This window comes from Sceloporus occidentalis, unplaced genomic scaffold, assembly GCF_023333645.1.
Source record: "Sceloporus occidentalis isolate IW3139 unplaced genomic scaffold, rSceOcc1.0.p SCAF_113, whole genome shotgun sequence".
Lineage (NCBI taxonomy): Eukaryota > Metazoa > Chordata > Lepidosauria > Squamata > Phrynosomatidae > Sceloporus > Sceloporus occidentalis.
Window position 1 is genome coordinate 1,282,597 of NW_028317093.1, and position 16,616 is coordinate 1,299,212.

The following is a 16,616-nucleotide window of genomic DNA, read 5'->3' on the forward strand; positions in this document are numbered from 1 at the left end:
CGTACCAATGCACTGAGCTCTAAACACAAGAAGCAAACTGGGCATCGGGCACACTGGCCAAATGTTCAACAGCGCCCCTTGTGCAGTTGAAGATCAAGGGCCACAGTGTGGGAGATCGTAAAAAGGATAAGGATACTTTGGAGGTTGTGCTGGCTAGGCACAGGAATCTATAGCGTAACTGGGACAGTTATAGGTTCACCTTCTCATTGAGCAGAGGTTCACGGGGGACACTTATCGCCCCAAAAGGGTGATCTATGCCGATTTTGAGACAGAGGGAGCACAGAGTGAGCACTGTCCCTACCTGTGCCATTAGCCCCAATCTAATGAAAGTCTTAAGTGCCGATATCAGAAAATGGAAGGGACATAGACACAATCCATTGTGTTTTTTTATAGAAGTACCAGTTAGGGTTCTTCAATATTTTATTAAAAAGTAAAATGTCACAATTCCTTGTTAATATTGTTTGTTAAAACCCCCCACTGATTTAAGCTTCTACACTGAGACATACAGAATTTCACAGTTCTTTTAATACCCTTTTATTTATTACACTTTGACAAGTACTACGCGTCTACTGTCCTCAAGGCCTCTTATTTACCGGTCGTTATCTAAAATATACTGGTAAGTAAAATATATACCTAGGATATATATTAGACATTCAGAATAATTGTCCCTTTAATATTCAGCAGTAAGAGTTTCAAACTTTAGATTTACTTAATCTAGAACTTTGTGTAACAAACTAACAACCATGCAGAAGGAGACCTGTAAATTCTGACATGTATCACATTGTCGTAGCTGCAAATTGTGTCTAATAGAAGAGGCTGTCAATCATGTGGTCTGTTGCCTGAATATATAAACGTTTTATATGCCAACGGTTAAAGTGTGAAAGCTTACATACTGAATAGGATTCTCACAGCAACAGATTTCTACTGAATAAACCAAGCCCTGAGAATTCTACTGGAAATGTAAAATGTTTTATTGACCAAAACTGCGGCCACACAAGAATTTCATTAAATGATTAAAAAGGAATAAATCATTTATGTCTCAAGACTCCTATGCAGTTGTGTCAGACTTGTAATGCTTTAATGTGCGGGCAGACGGGTCCGTGGCATTGATCCATCGTGGCATCCAGTAATGGGTCAACCAACCAGCACGTCCTGGGTAGTATTTTTCAAACATTTGACGATAAAAGTAGCCTTCCTTTGTCTTTGGTGTATTAAAAGGAAATTTTTCAAATGCTTTCTCCATCATAATGTCATCCACCTGTAGATAAAAGATACAACATACAATAGCCGCTTAATCAGAAAGAAAAGGAGCAGACAAGCATTGTCCAAATCAAATGGCTCACTGTAATACAGAAGTAAGAAAATTTAAAAAAAAGTACTGTTCCCAAGTGTATTCATGCAAATCATTTATCAGACATGATGATGGGAACCACGTCTATTGTCTAGAACTAGAAAGAGATATAGATTTTAAGAAAAGGTTAAAAAAGAGCAATAAATATTCTTGTTAAATAGGCCTGGCGTTACTTTTTCAATCCTAATTAACTAATTACTTCTTGAAGAGACACTCCAGTCTTTATATGTGCTTTAATGCATAAGATAGTTGAGATGTTCTTCTGCAAAATGCCCACAAATGCAGTTGCTTCTTTACCCAACACTCCCATTGATTATGGTGGGAACATTCCCTGCCTCTTATTCAAGCAGCTAATCAGTAGCATAAACCCTCTGCCCATGGAGGGGGTGGGAAGCTGCAGCTTCTCCCTAATGTAAGTATTATACGTTTGTGTGGGTTTTGGAGTTGTTCGGGGGCTCCCTGGGACACTGGAGTTTCCATATAAAAACAGACTCACATAAAAAAAAGATGCATAGTATAATACATGTAGTTTCATAATATTAATAACATATTATATTTAATGTCACCATAATATCATGTACAGGTATATATATATATATACGCCTGACATTTTCCCTGGGTAAATTTAAAAACAGATATTTTGCACGTAGCCACCCTCTGTAGTAATTATAATAGAACAGAAACAATGGTTTTCTCAACCAATCTGGCATTATAATTATAGTCGTTTTTTTAAATGCATAAATGGTAAACTTGTGGAGGCAAAAGCTATCTCTTCCTTAAAACATGCACCATCACATTATTTTTACTATTACAGCTCAGTGATTTTCTTAGAGAATGATCCTCATTATCACCTGATAACCTAGTACAAAATAAATAATAGACAAAGCAACTGCATATTTGATTGTATATTTATTCCACAAGAGCTATTTAATTGCAGTCATGTTTTAAAGTTGTTCTCAAAAATGAAAGACTTTTGGTCGATCTACAATTACTCTTACAAAACCATGATGGGGGATCTTGAAGTGAGTTTCAATCTGGTCCTTACAAGGAAAGTTCTGCAGTCGCTATATAAATATTTATTAACACTTAAGTAATTTGCTAGGACCGTTTAGAAATAGAGAAGTAGTTATGTTCCAGCGCCATCTGGTGGCCTCTTAATGCATCATGTAAACGGCAAGCAATGCTATTGTCTGAATTGATTGATTTATATAGTGTCATCTTATCCCCTCAGTGCCATTCTATTGCAGTTTGATCCCTAGTCTAAGACAACTAGGGAAAATCCTGTGTGGGTTTTCTGTCTTTAACAAAATCATATATCCCTTCCGTTCAGCTTCCAAGTACTATGACTTCCAGAACTCACCAACGACAGTCTAAGCAACAAAGTTGACCCCAAAGACAGATAACAAGCCAAAAGGTCAGTGCCGGTGGAGATTAAACAAGGTCAACAGAAAAGCCAAAACCAGGAAGACAATAACAAATTACTACCATCGTACCCAAAAGGCTCACCATACTGGCTGTCTACACGGACAAAGAGAGAAACAGAACCCAACAACAGCGCCTATAGGATGAGGAAGGTCAATCCTCACGCCATGGAGATCATTAGGGAACTATTATGGAGATTATTCACAGACCATCAAGTTTATATTTTACAGACTATACATGATAAATTATTAACGAGCTTAGCCTGCATTAACTCACAGTTACACTTACAAAATTTAAGAAACCTAAATCACGTACTTGTGCTGGACTGTGACTCCATGAATAAATAGAGCAGAGCCTGCCAAAAATGATGGGAGTTGGTGGTAACATGGCAGGGGCTGATGGGGAAATGACAGGGGTTGGTGGTGACATGGCAGGGGCTGATGGGGAAATGACAGGGGTTGGTGGTGACATGGCAGGGGCTGATGGGGAAGTGACAGGGGTTGGTGGTGACATGGCAGGGGCTGATGGGGAAATGACAGGGGTTGGTGGTGACATGGCAGGGGCTGATGGGGAAGTGACAGGGGTTGGTGGTGACATGGCAGGGGCTGATGGGGAAATGACGGGTTGGTGGTGACATGGCAGGGGCTGATGGGGAAATGACAGGGGTTGGTAGTGACATGGCAGGTGCTGATGGGGAAATGACAGGGGTTGGTGGTGACATGGCAGGGGCTGATGGGGAAATGACAGGGGTCAGTAGGGAGTTTATAATCAGGGAGTCTGTGTAAATGGATATTTAACATATGATCACCAGAACTTCCCATACTTTTCCTCATGCTTAGTAGACATGAAATGTTATGTATTATAAATTATGTGTCAAATGTTTTTCTCCCATACATACAAACAGGATAATAAGTTAAGAAAACACAGCCTAAGGTATTTGCAAACACATCACCCTGCCTGTTGTCAGAAAGAAATTGCAGATATAAAGAAAATATATAGTAAGGTGATGTAAGGCTGGTGTAGGGTGATGTAGCAAAGGGAATATGATTTGTAGTGACAGCAACAAAAAAGCTCAAAGACTCCCTACAGCCTATAGAACATCATATAGGCTTCTCTCATTCAGGTGTGTATATTTTTATTGAAGTATTCCAGAAACAAGACCAGGATTTCTATAACTAAAGAGGGAGATTTTTATTATTATTACTTATCAGTTATATTAACGCGCATATTTTTTACATAGACTTGTTGTTTTAGGCATACCTGTTGTTCAATGTGCTCCTGAAGTATTGTAAACCAAGATTTCTTGACAGATGTTAAACCATCGCTAAATGCTTCCTTGGGCCTCCACAGAATCTCTTTGGGCAGCAGGTTGGAGTCTTCAAATGCTTCCCTCAGGAGGGATTTTTCAATTCCATTCTATGGAAGAAAAGAAAAACAGAACAGTATGGCTGATTCCTTTGTACTACTCTTCATAAAAGAAGAATTATTAGACGCATATGCATAGGCTTTCTACTGCACCTTAGGAGTTCTGAGTTCTGGAGGCAAAGACAGATAATACGCCGTAAATCGATGATCCAGAAATGGCACTCGAAGCTCTAGGCTTGTGTGAGAAAACAGAGGTTTTGGTTATGTTTATAAAGAACAATAACTCTCTTTATAAAAAAGGTCTGTACAATGGCTTCTAGGTAGCCTTATCTCCTCATCATAATACCCTGCACATCTTCTTAATCTAAGATGACAAGATAACCCCCGTGGCCTTCTTGAAGAAGCCTCTAGTTCTCACCATCCCCAACCAGTCTGCTGTACGTTGCCCAATGTATAGGGGAATACCCACCATGACACTTACAAACACAGAAGATCAGTAGCCCACGAATATGTGTAAAACCAGTGAATACCATACCAATTCCCTCTACACTCGTGATACCAACAACCTCTTGAGGTAAAATGAGAAGGAGCGAGAAGACAATTTATTGTCTTGAAGGGAGGTAGTGAAAGAAGAAAAATGTACCCATGCGCAGCTGTCGTCCTGTCAGCACGGAGAACATCAAATAAGTACAGTTCCCTTAGCAGGCGCTCACTGTCTTTTGCTGCTTCTTCAGGAGATGGTGCCTGAGTAGAAGACGTATGTATTTTATACCTTTTGGATGACATCTCAAGTGAAGTCACACAGCATTTGGTTCGTATCAAAGTAGGTTGGGTTTCCATCATGTGCTACATAGTGTAGAACATGCATGCACGCTTAGTATAGGCTACATTGCAGAATGAGTGACCATTCTCTGAAGGATCATTGTAACCTCTCATGTCTGCCCTTCCAAAGTATTATTTTAAGTGGGTAAAGATGATGGCTTTCCGTGGGATTTATCCCCTTCCCTCAAGATGGCTGCCCTTAACCCCTTAATGACAAAGCCTGTACATGTACGGGCTCAAAATGCATTGTTTTCCATGAGTTTAGGGACCGCCCATTGTCTTTAAAGGGTTAAGACTTAGCCTAATAAACATTAGGGTTTGACAAAACCTCTGTCACTAAAAACAAAGTTAAATGCAAAATAAAAAAAAACAATTTATTCTTTGAATTACACTTTATGACACAAAGTATGGGATCCCCGTAAGTATTATGGCTAAAGTACAATGTTAGTGGTTTATTTCATCACTAGCTTTCCACATATACAATTTTTTCCCCATTCGGATTTAACGAGAAAGAAAAGATATTAACCTTGTGGAAATAAATATAACCCTGGGTAAGCTCATCCGAACCCTCTCCAGAAAATATCACCACGCTGTCTGTTTTTTTCCTTATGTACTTGGAAACCAAATACATTCCTAAAAATAATAATAAACAGAAAAATAAAAAATATACAGAAACGGAAGCACACAAGCTAAAAAACACAAAAGGCATATATATATATATTCAGATTCCCAGGTTGCTGCTAGACTAATAATGACCAATAAATACATAAAAAAAGCAAGAAATCAGTGCATACCTAGCAGATACCGTTCAAAAAACACCTAAGGCATAAATATCGGGGATTCCGTCACACTATATATTATATTTCCTATAATTATTCTATTTAAAAGAGATACTTTAACTATTCCGTTCTTATTCAGTTTTGTTAGCAGTTTCATGTTTCTTACACTATAACAGCAGGTAGAACTTCAGTCTGCTTTATTTTAGTTATTTATTTTAGTTATGTAAATGTTTGCTTTACAATAGGAAGTGCTGCAAATAAAGACCTTGGATTTAACCCCTTAGATGCCTGGTTCCACGCCACCCAATTCTTGGCTGGCAGGATTGCACAGGCTTATGATTCTCACAGACGTTCCACAGATAAGGCTCTAGAGAAAGCCAGCGCTGGCATTACCCTTGCCAACCTGGCATATAATTTAAATGACTAAATCCTCCTATTAACGTTCTCTTATATGGTACAGTTTGTAAACTGAATGCTCCGCGTGAAAAGAAACACAAATACCTTCTATATCATGCTTTAAAATTCAAGAATTCTTAATCTGTACTCCAATTCCAATTGTTGGAACAGACATTGAGGGTGATATGTGCCAGCAGCATTTTATCATCAGTAGCTGCTTTTTTTGGTCAGAACACTCTGATCTTGGCACAGAATATGTTTCGTTCCTCATTTTTATTATTGAAAGTCTGGCAGAAAGCAGTTCCATTATTTTTTTTTATTCTTATTTGTGTCAACTAACTAATTAAGTATCGCTATTTATAATGCAATGAAATAAGTCGGTTAAAAACCAAGGAATTCATAATAAAAGAAATCATACCAACAGAGGCGCGCACAGTCGTGATGTCATAGGTTTCCAATGTAAAAATAACCTCATCTACAGCTTGAATCCCCTCTTCAGCGTCAAACATTACTTCGTGGTGCTCACTACCAATATGGGATGCCACCTAAAACATATTCAAGGGGGATGCATTACAAGGTTGTTTGGAATATCTGGAAGACATTTTAGATAAGGAACATATAGATTGTATTAAAAGGGGCAGCTTGTACGCTGTGACAGTGCCCACAAAAATAGGGGAGCACACAACCTAAAAAGCACAAACGCTGCTACACATTCAGATTCCCAGGAATAATAATGACCAATAAATACATAAAACAAAGCAAGAGTTTCGCGTATACCCTGTAGATACCGATCAAAAAACACCTAAGGCGTACATTTGGGGGATTCCGTCACACTATATGGCCATAAATAAGTTTGACAAGTCCTGTCTAATTTTAGGGCAGTGTTCAGCTGGAACTGATCCATGATTGTATCATCTATCTTAAAGTATCTTGGGTATTGTACCACTGGTGGTCCCTGTATCAAAGTGTAAATACCCCTAAACTAGATCAACTAGTTGTTGGGGCTGTTTTTTTTACCCCTTGTCATATAGAGAATAAGTTTGCCACATAGTAGTTATGATGCAAAGCTGTAGCATGCTACTGTTTACTATTCTACAAACATTTCTTCATCAGGGTTTAGTCACATACGCGGGAACTTCCCAGGTTAGGCTACCAAGAGCTCTCCCTCTTCTGGGCGAGTGGCTTTGCGTAGGGGCAGGACTAGCTGTGTATGAGGCTATTCATGTATTGGGGAAGAGCTAGTCCCAGAGAGTCTTTAGTGGGAGAAAACTGGAAGTGGAAAGTGGGTGGGGAATGGGCGGGATATGGGCAGAACATGGGCAGGGAGTAAGAATTGCCACGTGCTGCTCCTTTGTCCAGGGAAAGTAAAAACTGACCCCAGAGACCTGGGGAAGCACTTCCCGTGTGAAAGCTTATTCCTTTCCATGTGCCCAATTGCTTTCATGGTATATCTGTTAATTCACAAAAGCATTTACGGTTGAGATGCAGTTGCAGCTCATCAAATACCCTCATACATTATAAAGAACCCTGGCAAATATCTCCTGCAAAAATGATGAGCTATACATAGTTCATTAGTGTGGTGACTTTCAATAAACCTGATTTAACTACTTTATAGGGTCAACTAAGTTCTTTGTGCAGAGGTAACTTGCCAAACTTAGTCCTTCATAATGCATACTGTTAAAGAACTCTTCTGCAAACTCCCTTGGACTAAAAAACCTAAAAAAATTCACATACTGATATTGGTGAAATTTGGCAGCATGGGTACTATGCATATCTAGGTGCAGCTAAGCCTTGACTATAATTGAAAACCTTCCTCTTAAATAGTTCCATAGGCCTATAGATCTCGTAATCTATCAAATCAGTCAAATGCAGTGCTCATTTCTACTGTATTGTATACGGTGCTAAGACCTATATCTTACCTTTCTGGCCGCAAGTAGATCAGGGCTATCATCCATACCTATTGCAAACGTTTGTAGAGGGTAACAGAGAGTGTTTTCCTTCATTAGTTTCCTCAAAGTGGCAGCAACCAGGCTGGAGTCCAGACCACCTAGGATCATTTTTTGTGTGGAAATTATTCTTAGGTGAAAAATATCACTTTTCACATTTATCAGGTTTAGCTATATCTTAGTACAGAAATTTGACTAGTGATCCAATCGTGAGATCCATCAATTCCAGAGCTAGTACGTAAAACATGGGATTTGTTGACCCCGGTAGTAAGGTATTGGTGAATCCAATGAATGGTACTTTTCTTAATAGAGATCCCAATGGCTAGTACTTTCTAAGTACTTAAACTGTATATGAAGTGTATATAAACTGACATAAGCTTTTGGGACATCTTCCAGCTGAGTAAGAGACCTGAAGTCACAAAAACTTTACATCTTTTTCAATGAGAGTGCTTTCCGGCCACTGACTGGCTGCATCAAGCAGCCAATCAGCAGCGAGTGTCCTCAGAACATGGAGGAGGTGAGATATGTTCACAAATTATTAAAAGTTACTGAACAGGCATGTATTATGACTGCTCTCTGCACATTCACCAGCTACTGCTTGTTTGTACACAATTGTGTACACGATAGCATTAACAATGTATAGATAATTACAAATCTACAAATGCAACATTTACTTTCCGCAACCATTTTTAATAATTTCGGTAAGGGCTTAATGCATGAGTAGGCAGTGTTGTATGTGTCACATACCAATAAATTCAAATAAATGGTGCAATATTAATATTATTAATGGATCCTAGACTGTGATAATAAAACTGATTGGATTAGATAGATGAGCAGACAGGAAAATTACATTGAGTTCTCAGGGTACGGAAATGGAAATATGCAGAAGCCAAAAATAGAAAAATATATTGGCGGCATTAAATTTTACGAAAAATATACCTGAAAGTAGACAGCCAATTCTTCTGTGTGCCATTAGACGCTTCCTGACAGCATTTTCAAACAGAAGACAAATGTTCCTTTTCACTGTTTCACGATCAAATCCTATAAAAACAAAAATGTTAATAAATTACTGATGGCTCGGTCAGTTACGTTTCCAACGTCACTTTTCCTCTAATAATTTGCCTTTTTTCTAGTGGAATTTATGTATCTCATTGCATTCATTAAGATCTCTGTAGGAATCTATATCTTTGGTGCATTTTAAAGATTTCGTGGCACTGCTAGTGGATAGAGTAATGGATGAAATTGTGAAAAATAATTAACTTTTACCCATGCCTGCCACGCTCATGCCTTGTGTCATTAAGTAAGCAGTTTATTTATGTGACCTTCTCACTATCATAAAAGATAGATAGATAGATAGATAGATAGATAGATAGATAGATAGATAGATAGATAATGAAACAACCACCAGTACCTATATGAGGATTATCCATGATAATGCCAATTCGCAAAGAGAGAAGAAACCCCAAGATGATCCCTGAGCCGTTTAACATTCTCCTTTGCAAGGCCAAGCTCACAGCTATTATTGGGCACCATAAATTGGTCTCTTGTTACATTACCTGATTGCAGTTCTCCAAGAGAGTCATATTCCGCATGGTTAGGTTCTTCTCTGAAGTTGTGAAACTTTATCAATTCCACTGGCACCACCTTCCCTGTAGGCTTTAAATTAAAAACTTCACAGTGGCCTGGGGGAAAGGGGTCAACATTTGGACATGTGGTCATGGAATGCTTCACGTTGATAAGACCTAGAATGAGATGTAAACCTTTTAAAATATAAGAAAAAGCAGACTCATTTGCAATTAAAAATAATATTAATAATAACATGATGATGTACTGATAAACAAAGGTTAACCATAAATATATGAGCCATTAAACTTTTCCATCTGAACATTTTGAAAACCTACCCAATGGACCAGTCAATGTCAATTAAATTATAGAGATGAAACCATCTATAAATACATTCACAGATGTTAATTACACTTCACCTCTAAGAAACCTTATCCCATTTTTTTACTGGTATGAACTATTTAGTCTATTTAGTTGCCAATATTTAGGAAAATATTGGGGTTTTTTTTATAAACACAATTCTAAGAAATAAATTTTTTATCACATTCAATATCTCAGATGTTATTTTTAAGTATGCAATAAAATGATTTGGCCGGTGGGGATTTAATTTGTAATGCAACTGACTATGGTAAATAAACTAAACCGCAAATAAAAGGGTTATTTCATACAGACAAAACAGTAAATGAACTCTCTAGTATGCTAAGCAAATAAACCTTATCAGATCTTTAATTTTAATATTTTTTATGATTCAATAAAATAAAAAATAATTTTTAAAGACGCATTTACAGTTTTTATGGCAACAATTCATCAGTGTATTGGAAATAAAATAAAAATGTTCTTGAATTCCCTATCTTGTTCTGTTAGACTTTCTCCTACTTACTAACTTGAGATTTTCACTTCTCACTAGAAACCCAACTATTCAGAGAAGCATATGTCCTCCTAATACCCCTCAACCTGCATCCAGAAGAAACCATCCATCCTCTTCACCGTTGAGATCTCCATGCCAATGACATCTCCACATCACCCTCGACCATGCAGCCCCTCACCTTCTTTCTCATTCCCCCTCGACCTCCTAATAGACTGTAAGCTCACAAGATCAGGACCCTCTTCCGCCTATATAGCAGCAGTCTTAACATGTGTTAGTCTTATAGTCAGTTTGTATTTTTATCAGTTTTTATGTTCATTTCTACTTAACTCCTATTGTTATAGCGCTGCAGGATCAGCTGATGCTCCATTAAAAAAAGGGATTTAATGTACATTTTACCTTTGGCTTCAGAGCAGACTGCCAAGAATCCATCATCGGTAAGAAGTTTAAACAGGGGTCTAACACCATAGGAGTCTCTCCCGATATATACTTTTCTGTTCGCCGTGTCCAACAGAATGAAACCGAACACACCATCCAACAAAGAGCAGGTTTTTTCAATTCCGTATTTATCAAACAAATGAAGTATAACTTCACCGTCAACCATTGTTTGGTATTCAAAATCAAAATGTTTCTGTAACTGAATTAGAAAAATAAGGATAATTAATAACGCTGTTCTTTTATAATGAGCGAGCGAGCGAGAAGAAACAGACTTTCAAGCGAATGATAATAAAAAAAAGGAACAGAGTATGACGTAAAAACAATAGTGAATGCAATGCAAGTCAACAATTAAGCTCAATCAAAAAAGTAGGGCAGCAAAAATTATTTTAGGGTGTAAATGTAAGCAAGATGAAGACATGATGCAGTCAATGTTATGTGCATCACTGCTTTTATCTCCCCCATGCCCTGGCAAATAGTAATAACATATCCACGTATAACAATTCAATGTATATAATTATAACAGACCGGGTAGATGGAATGCTATCATCATGCACACCGTGGTGGAGGTTACAGCTGCGCATGCTATTCAGGAATATCATTTTCACTTCAATACAAATTGCAAGAATTCCTTTCAGCGGAAGGCTGGGAACTTTTAGCCTGGAGGTCCTCTTGTGATCTTATTCTGTTTATGAGTAATACATCATGTCTCTTTCCCAGAAAGCGAAAATAATAGCTTTCTGGGAAAAGTAAGAAGAATCATAGTAGAAGACGCTCCACTGGGTGATGGATATATGCAAAGACATAGGGCAGATTCCATTCTTTACCGGGACTGACAAAAGTGCATCATGGAAACACAAATGGCTTAGAATTTGATCTTGAAAGAAAATTGGAAACATTTGGCCCTGTGTATTGCTGGAATCTAACGAATTCACGTTTAAGACAGTGTTCTGAAAAGTAATAACATATGTATTAAATGCATAAGATAGCTGAGGTCCCTTTAAACTTTCATGATGCCCCCCTTACAAATTCATACGGAGAGTCTGCAGAATCCCATCATATGCTTTTGCCCTTTTGCCCAAACTCCCCAGCTAATGCCAGGGCAGGAGTTAAGTTAGGCCGAACACGTCTCCTTGAATGTGATATACGGTATCTCCCCATGTATAAGACGCACTATTTTTTCTCTAAAAACTGGGTGCGTCTTATCCAGTGGTTTTAGATTGTAGAGGTGTGGCATATTTCAGAGGAGCGGCAAAAAACGCCACCCCAAATGCCCATCCAACGCCCCCAGTAGCAGTTACTACTTCCCAGTCCCTCCCTGCAGTCACACTGATGATTGACCCCGCCCCTTTCTGATTCCCAGTCCCTTCCTGCAATCACACTGACGATTGGCCCTGCCCCTTTTCTTATTGCGTCCACACTGCTCAGCAACTCATCTAACTGTGAGTATAAAATTAATATTTGGGCTGCTGAAAGTTAGGGGAGGTGGGGTTAATTTAGGGGCAGTTATGGTTAATGGGGTGTTTAGGGTTAATTTAAGGGGCAGTTATGGTTGATGGGGTCTCTAGGGTTAATTTAGGGGCAGTTATGGTTAATGGGGTGCTTAGGGTTAATTTAGGGGCAGTTATGGTTGATGGGCTCAGCGAACACTGCAGGCGGGGGTCTTTTGAGACCAATGTGCGTATGTGTGGAAAGCTATCCCACTGATTTAAATGGGAGCCACCAATTGGCTGCTTCAAGCAAACTGTTGGACGAGCTGCAGCTTCTCCTTGAGGTAACTACTTTATTATTCGTTTTATATTTAACAAATGTATAGTAAAGTACTCATGAAGTACTTTTTGCATTCTTCTTTTGTGGGCTGGTCAGAGACAGTAAAGTATCCCTTTAAGCGAATATAACTCACCTGTTTGTAATTGTAAATTTCACCATTATAACAAAGCCACAAATAAGGGAATTTCTTGACGCGAAGAGGTTGCATGCCATACAACTGGTCAACAATTGCAAGTCGATGGAAGCCGAAGCAGCAGTTGGTAAATCCATTGACATTTTCAAATCGGAAGGCATCGGGGCCCCTGTGGGCAATTTTCATAGCACTGAGACATTGTACGGAAAGGCATTCGTCGCTGCCGAACAAGGCCCAGATCCCACACATGTTCACAACTCTTCTATAATCCAAAAAACAAAAGAAATAGTAACTATATCTAACAATATATATCATATAGAGATAAATATATCATTTGAATAGAAATCCTTCCATTGATCGCAATCTATGTGAGTTTGTTGATCACAAAACACTCAAACAATTTTTTTAGTTTTTAACATCATTTCTCTATGCAAGTGCTGTTGGGTGCCAGATAAAGATATTACTAAAACATAATGGGCTGGATTCAATGTCGGAGATAAATTGAAAAGCAATGATTTACCACTACATTCTTATCGTCTAGGGATTTTCTGGTCAGTGACCATCGAAAAGCCTCTGATTGGCCTTCAAACAGCAATAATCCATTGGAATTGGGCTAGATTGTTCTTCTGTGTATTCCACTCTTAGACTATATTTATATTAAGTTATCATAGAATACAAAATGACTGAATATTGTGCATTGAAGATTCATTGAATTCAATGGATGAGATGCAGTGATGGTCCATTCCATCAGACATGGACCTCTGCACTGCATGTTACGATGTCGTGCCTCCTAACTCTAAAAGAGCTTAGGCCAGTGTTCCAGCTTGTTAGGTTAAAGATGTGACGCATTTGAACAAATTATATACATTTTATACTTTGCAAGTACCTTCTTGAACCATAGCAATGAACGTATCAATAACTTTAGCATTGTTGGTTTTAAACATGCATGTTGGTTTTGATTGGATTCTTTATGTGTTAATATGTACTTTTTGAGAGAAAAATGTAAGAAAATCTCTTTCTCTTTCTTTGGGTCAGTCAGACTCTGGCACTGCACCACGTAAGGGGCTTTTCTAACGGTATCTTCAAAGTATTTTCAAAGAACAAATCCACAATATACACTAAAGGCCATTTTAACACTTCCATTGTAGATTTCAAAATGTCTCTCTGCCATTTAGTAAAATGTTGGAAAATCCCTTCTCTACCGCTTTCTAGCTGTGTTCATCTTCAAAGCCAAGCTTAAAAACATTCTCCCCGTTTCCCTTAACAGACCCATTATGTTCAGCGTAGTCACTCCAAAGTCCCTGTCCATGGTTCTGACATGGGAAATTGGAAACTAAATCATCATCTACCCCTACTCCCCAACCCAAATAATCTTCATCTGAAATGGGAAATGGAACACTAAGCCATCATCTGCCCCTACTCCCCAACTATTTCCATTATCTTGCATGACATCAACTATTTCCATTATCTTTTGCATGACATCATTTTATCTCTGAGTTGCTTTTCTCCTATTCCATAATCTTCCATCCAACGGAGTATCCTCATCCATCCCCATCAAGTTATTTTTGCACAATATCAGTATCAATAACCCATATGTCCCATAACCCATTACATCAGCATCTTCACATACATGGTCACTCGAACCACTTGATATCACATGATACTGTGTCCATATACTGTATACCAGGGGTGTCCAAGTTTTTTCTGCAGTGGGCCACTTCATCAGAATTGTATACGTGCGAGGGCCGCACTCATTTTTCACTGTGAGAAAATATGGCCTTTAATAAAATATGCAGATTAAAATAAAGTAAATAACACAAAACCTTTACTTTTCCTCTCACTGATTTCTGGGCCTAGAAAGTTTTGTGACTACAAATTCAGGATTCAGGATAATTAAAAATGAAATAGTTCTATTTATTCTAGGGATCCACCAAAACCGAAAATGACCCCCCACCTTTAAAAATAATAATAAAAACTCACATTTTTTATAAAAGTAGGTAACACACCATAATTGGACAAAAAACATTAGCAATATGACTTGGCATGATAGGACTGTGCTTGCTGTTAGCAATCACACTCCTATCATGCCAAGTCATCCAGTACATGCTGGTACAGGGTGGCTGTAAGTGATGTGCAGATCCCATACTGCTGGCAGCATCAATACACAAGGGGGGCAGCTAGCTAGGTTTCAGCATGTACTGGCTGACTTTGCATGATAGGAGTTTGATTGCTAACAGCAATCACAGTCCCATCATGCCTAGGTTCCAGCACTTACACATCCATGCTATCACACACACACACTCATTCATTCATATACTCATTCATTCACAGATTCATTCCCTCAATCACGCATACTCATTCAAACACCCTCCCCACCCCCTTACCTGCACTGCAGCTCCCTCGATGCCGCTCACAGACTTCAGCAGGGGACGCGGCCCCCCTCTGCGTTCTCTGCTACTGTACAGAGGAAGCAGGACTGGAGCAGAGTCATGTGATGTCACGTGAACTCTGCTGGGTTCCGCTTCCTCTGTGCACTACAAAAGACCCTCCCACAGGTAAGTAGCAGGGTTCTTGTTGTAGCAGGGCTCGAGGTGCGGCCCGCGTAAGATCGGTTGCCCTGGCTGCTGATCTTACGCGGGCCACAGCTCCAGGTGTCGCCCCTGCTGTATACCATTGTTTGCTTATGTGATGTGTAGTACTAGTGAGGAAAGGAGGACAGACTAGAAGATGCTCAGAGGGCAAAGACTACAAGGATTTGCCCCCCATGCTAGCGTACATAAAATATGAAGGACCAGAACTAGTCTAGAAAAGACATTTTATAGTTACTACTATTCTGAAGAATACAAAAACTTGTAAGTGTTGTCCAGTAAGAACATACACATGGACATGGCTCCTGATGAGATTTACTTACTGTGTCTTATGCTCAGTATGATCATGGAGCTCTGGACACTACTCTAGAGTAATCAGCTGGTGTATTTTGGGTAATAATACAATTGGAATTATTATATTAGCAGGATCGGATTCTGACCCTCCTGGTAAAAACTAAATTGGCCCTTGTAGCCATTGCACAATGTGTCAACCTCTTCCCTTTAACCTTTGAGGGGTGGAATAGAGATCTGTACACACACCGTTTCGCAACATGTTGATCAGCGTTCTGGCACATGGAAGATTACAGAAAGCTGATGAAAAAGTCATACGGTAGGAGTACATTATATCACATCCAGCCTTGCAGTAGACATTTTAAGTATTCTACAACATAAGAGAGGACATTATGGTATTAACATCTGCTTAACCCTGAGATGCAATGCCGACCAACGCATTGCCCACCATACAGACACAAAGGGATTAAATATTTTATTACCACCTGTAATATGGTTGCTGTAAAAACACGACTAGGAATATTTAAGAATATCTAAAGGAGCCCAAAACTCCAAAGGAATATCTGAGAATATGTCTGATGAGCGAATCCATTTTCTAGTTTTAGTGCTCCTCCTAAAACATAGTATTTGATGGCAGATAAAAACACACAGCCCATCTAGTCTTCCCGTTTTGCCTGATGTACCTTAATCAGTCTGTGGTCTCATCTTAAATTCAGCAGAGCTTTATGCTTGTTGCATGTATTATTCAATTCTCTCACTGTTTTAGTCTCTACTGGGAAGCTGTTCCGCTTATCTACTACCTTCTCAGTAAAGCAAAACTTCCTAATATTACATCTACGCCTCTGACCCTCTAGTTTTAGATTATGACCTTTTCTCTTGTGTACTTTGTT

The 16,616-nt window shown here is 38.8% G+C and overlaps 1 protein-coding gene across 1 annotated transcript; it reads right to left on the minus strand.

Moving 5' to 3' along the window:
* Positions 1-1,048: 1,048 nt before the first annotated feature.
* Positions 1,049-13,096, minus strand: LOC149282527 (asparagine synthetase [glutamine-hydrolyzing]-like). The gene is made up of 11 exons (XM_089498121.1): positions 12,848-13,096; positions 10,909-11,146; positions 9,638-9,823; positions 9,021-9,122; positions 8,055-8,182; positions 6,554-6,680; positions 5,487-5,593; positions 4,782-4,882; positions 4,292-4,373; positions 4,034-4,189; positions 1,049-1,258 (listed from the first exon to the last, which is right to left on the minus strand). The coding sequence occupies exons 1-11, from the start codon at positions 13,094-13,096 to the stop codon at positions 1,049-1,051; spliced, it is 1,686 nt and encodes a 561-aa protein (XP_089354247.1).
* Between the last annotated feature and the right edge of the window lie 3,520 nt (positions 13,097-16,616).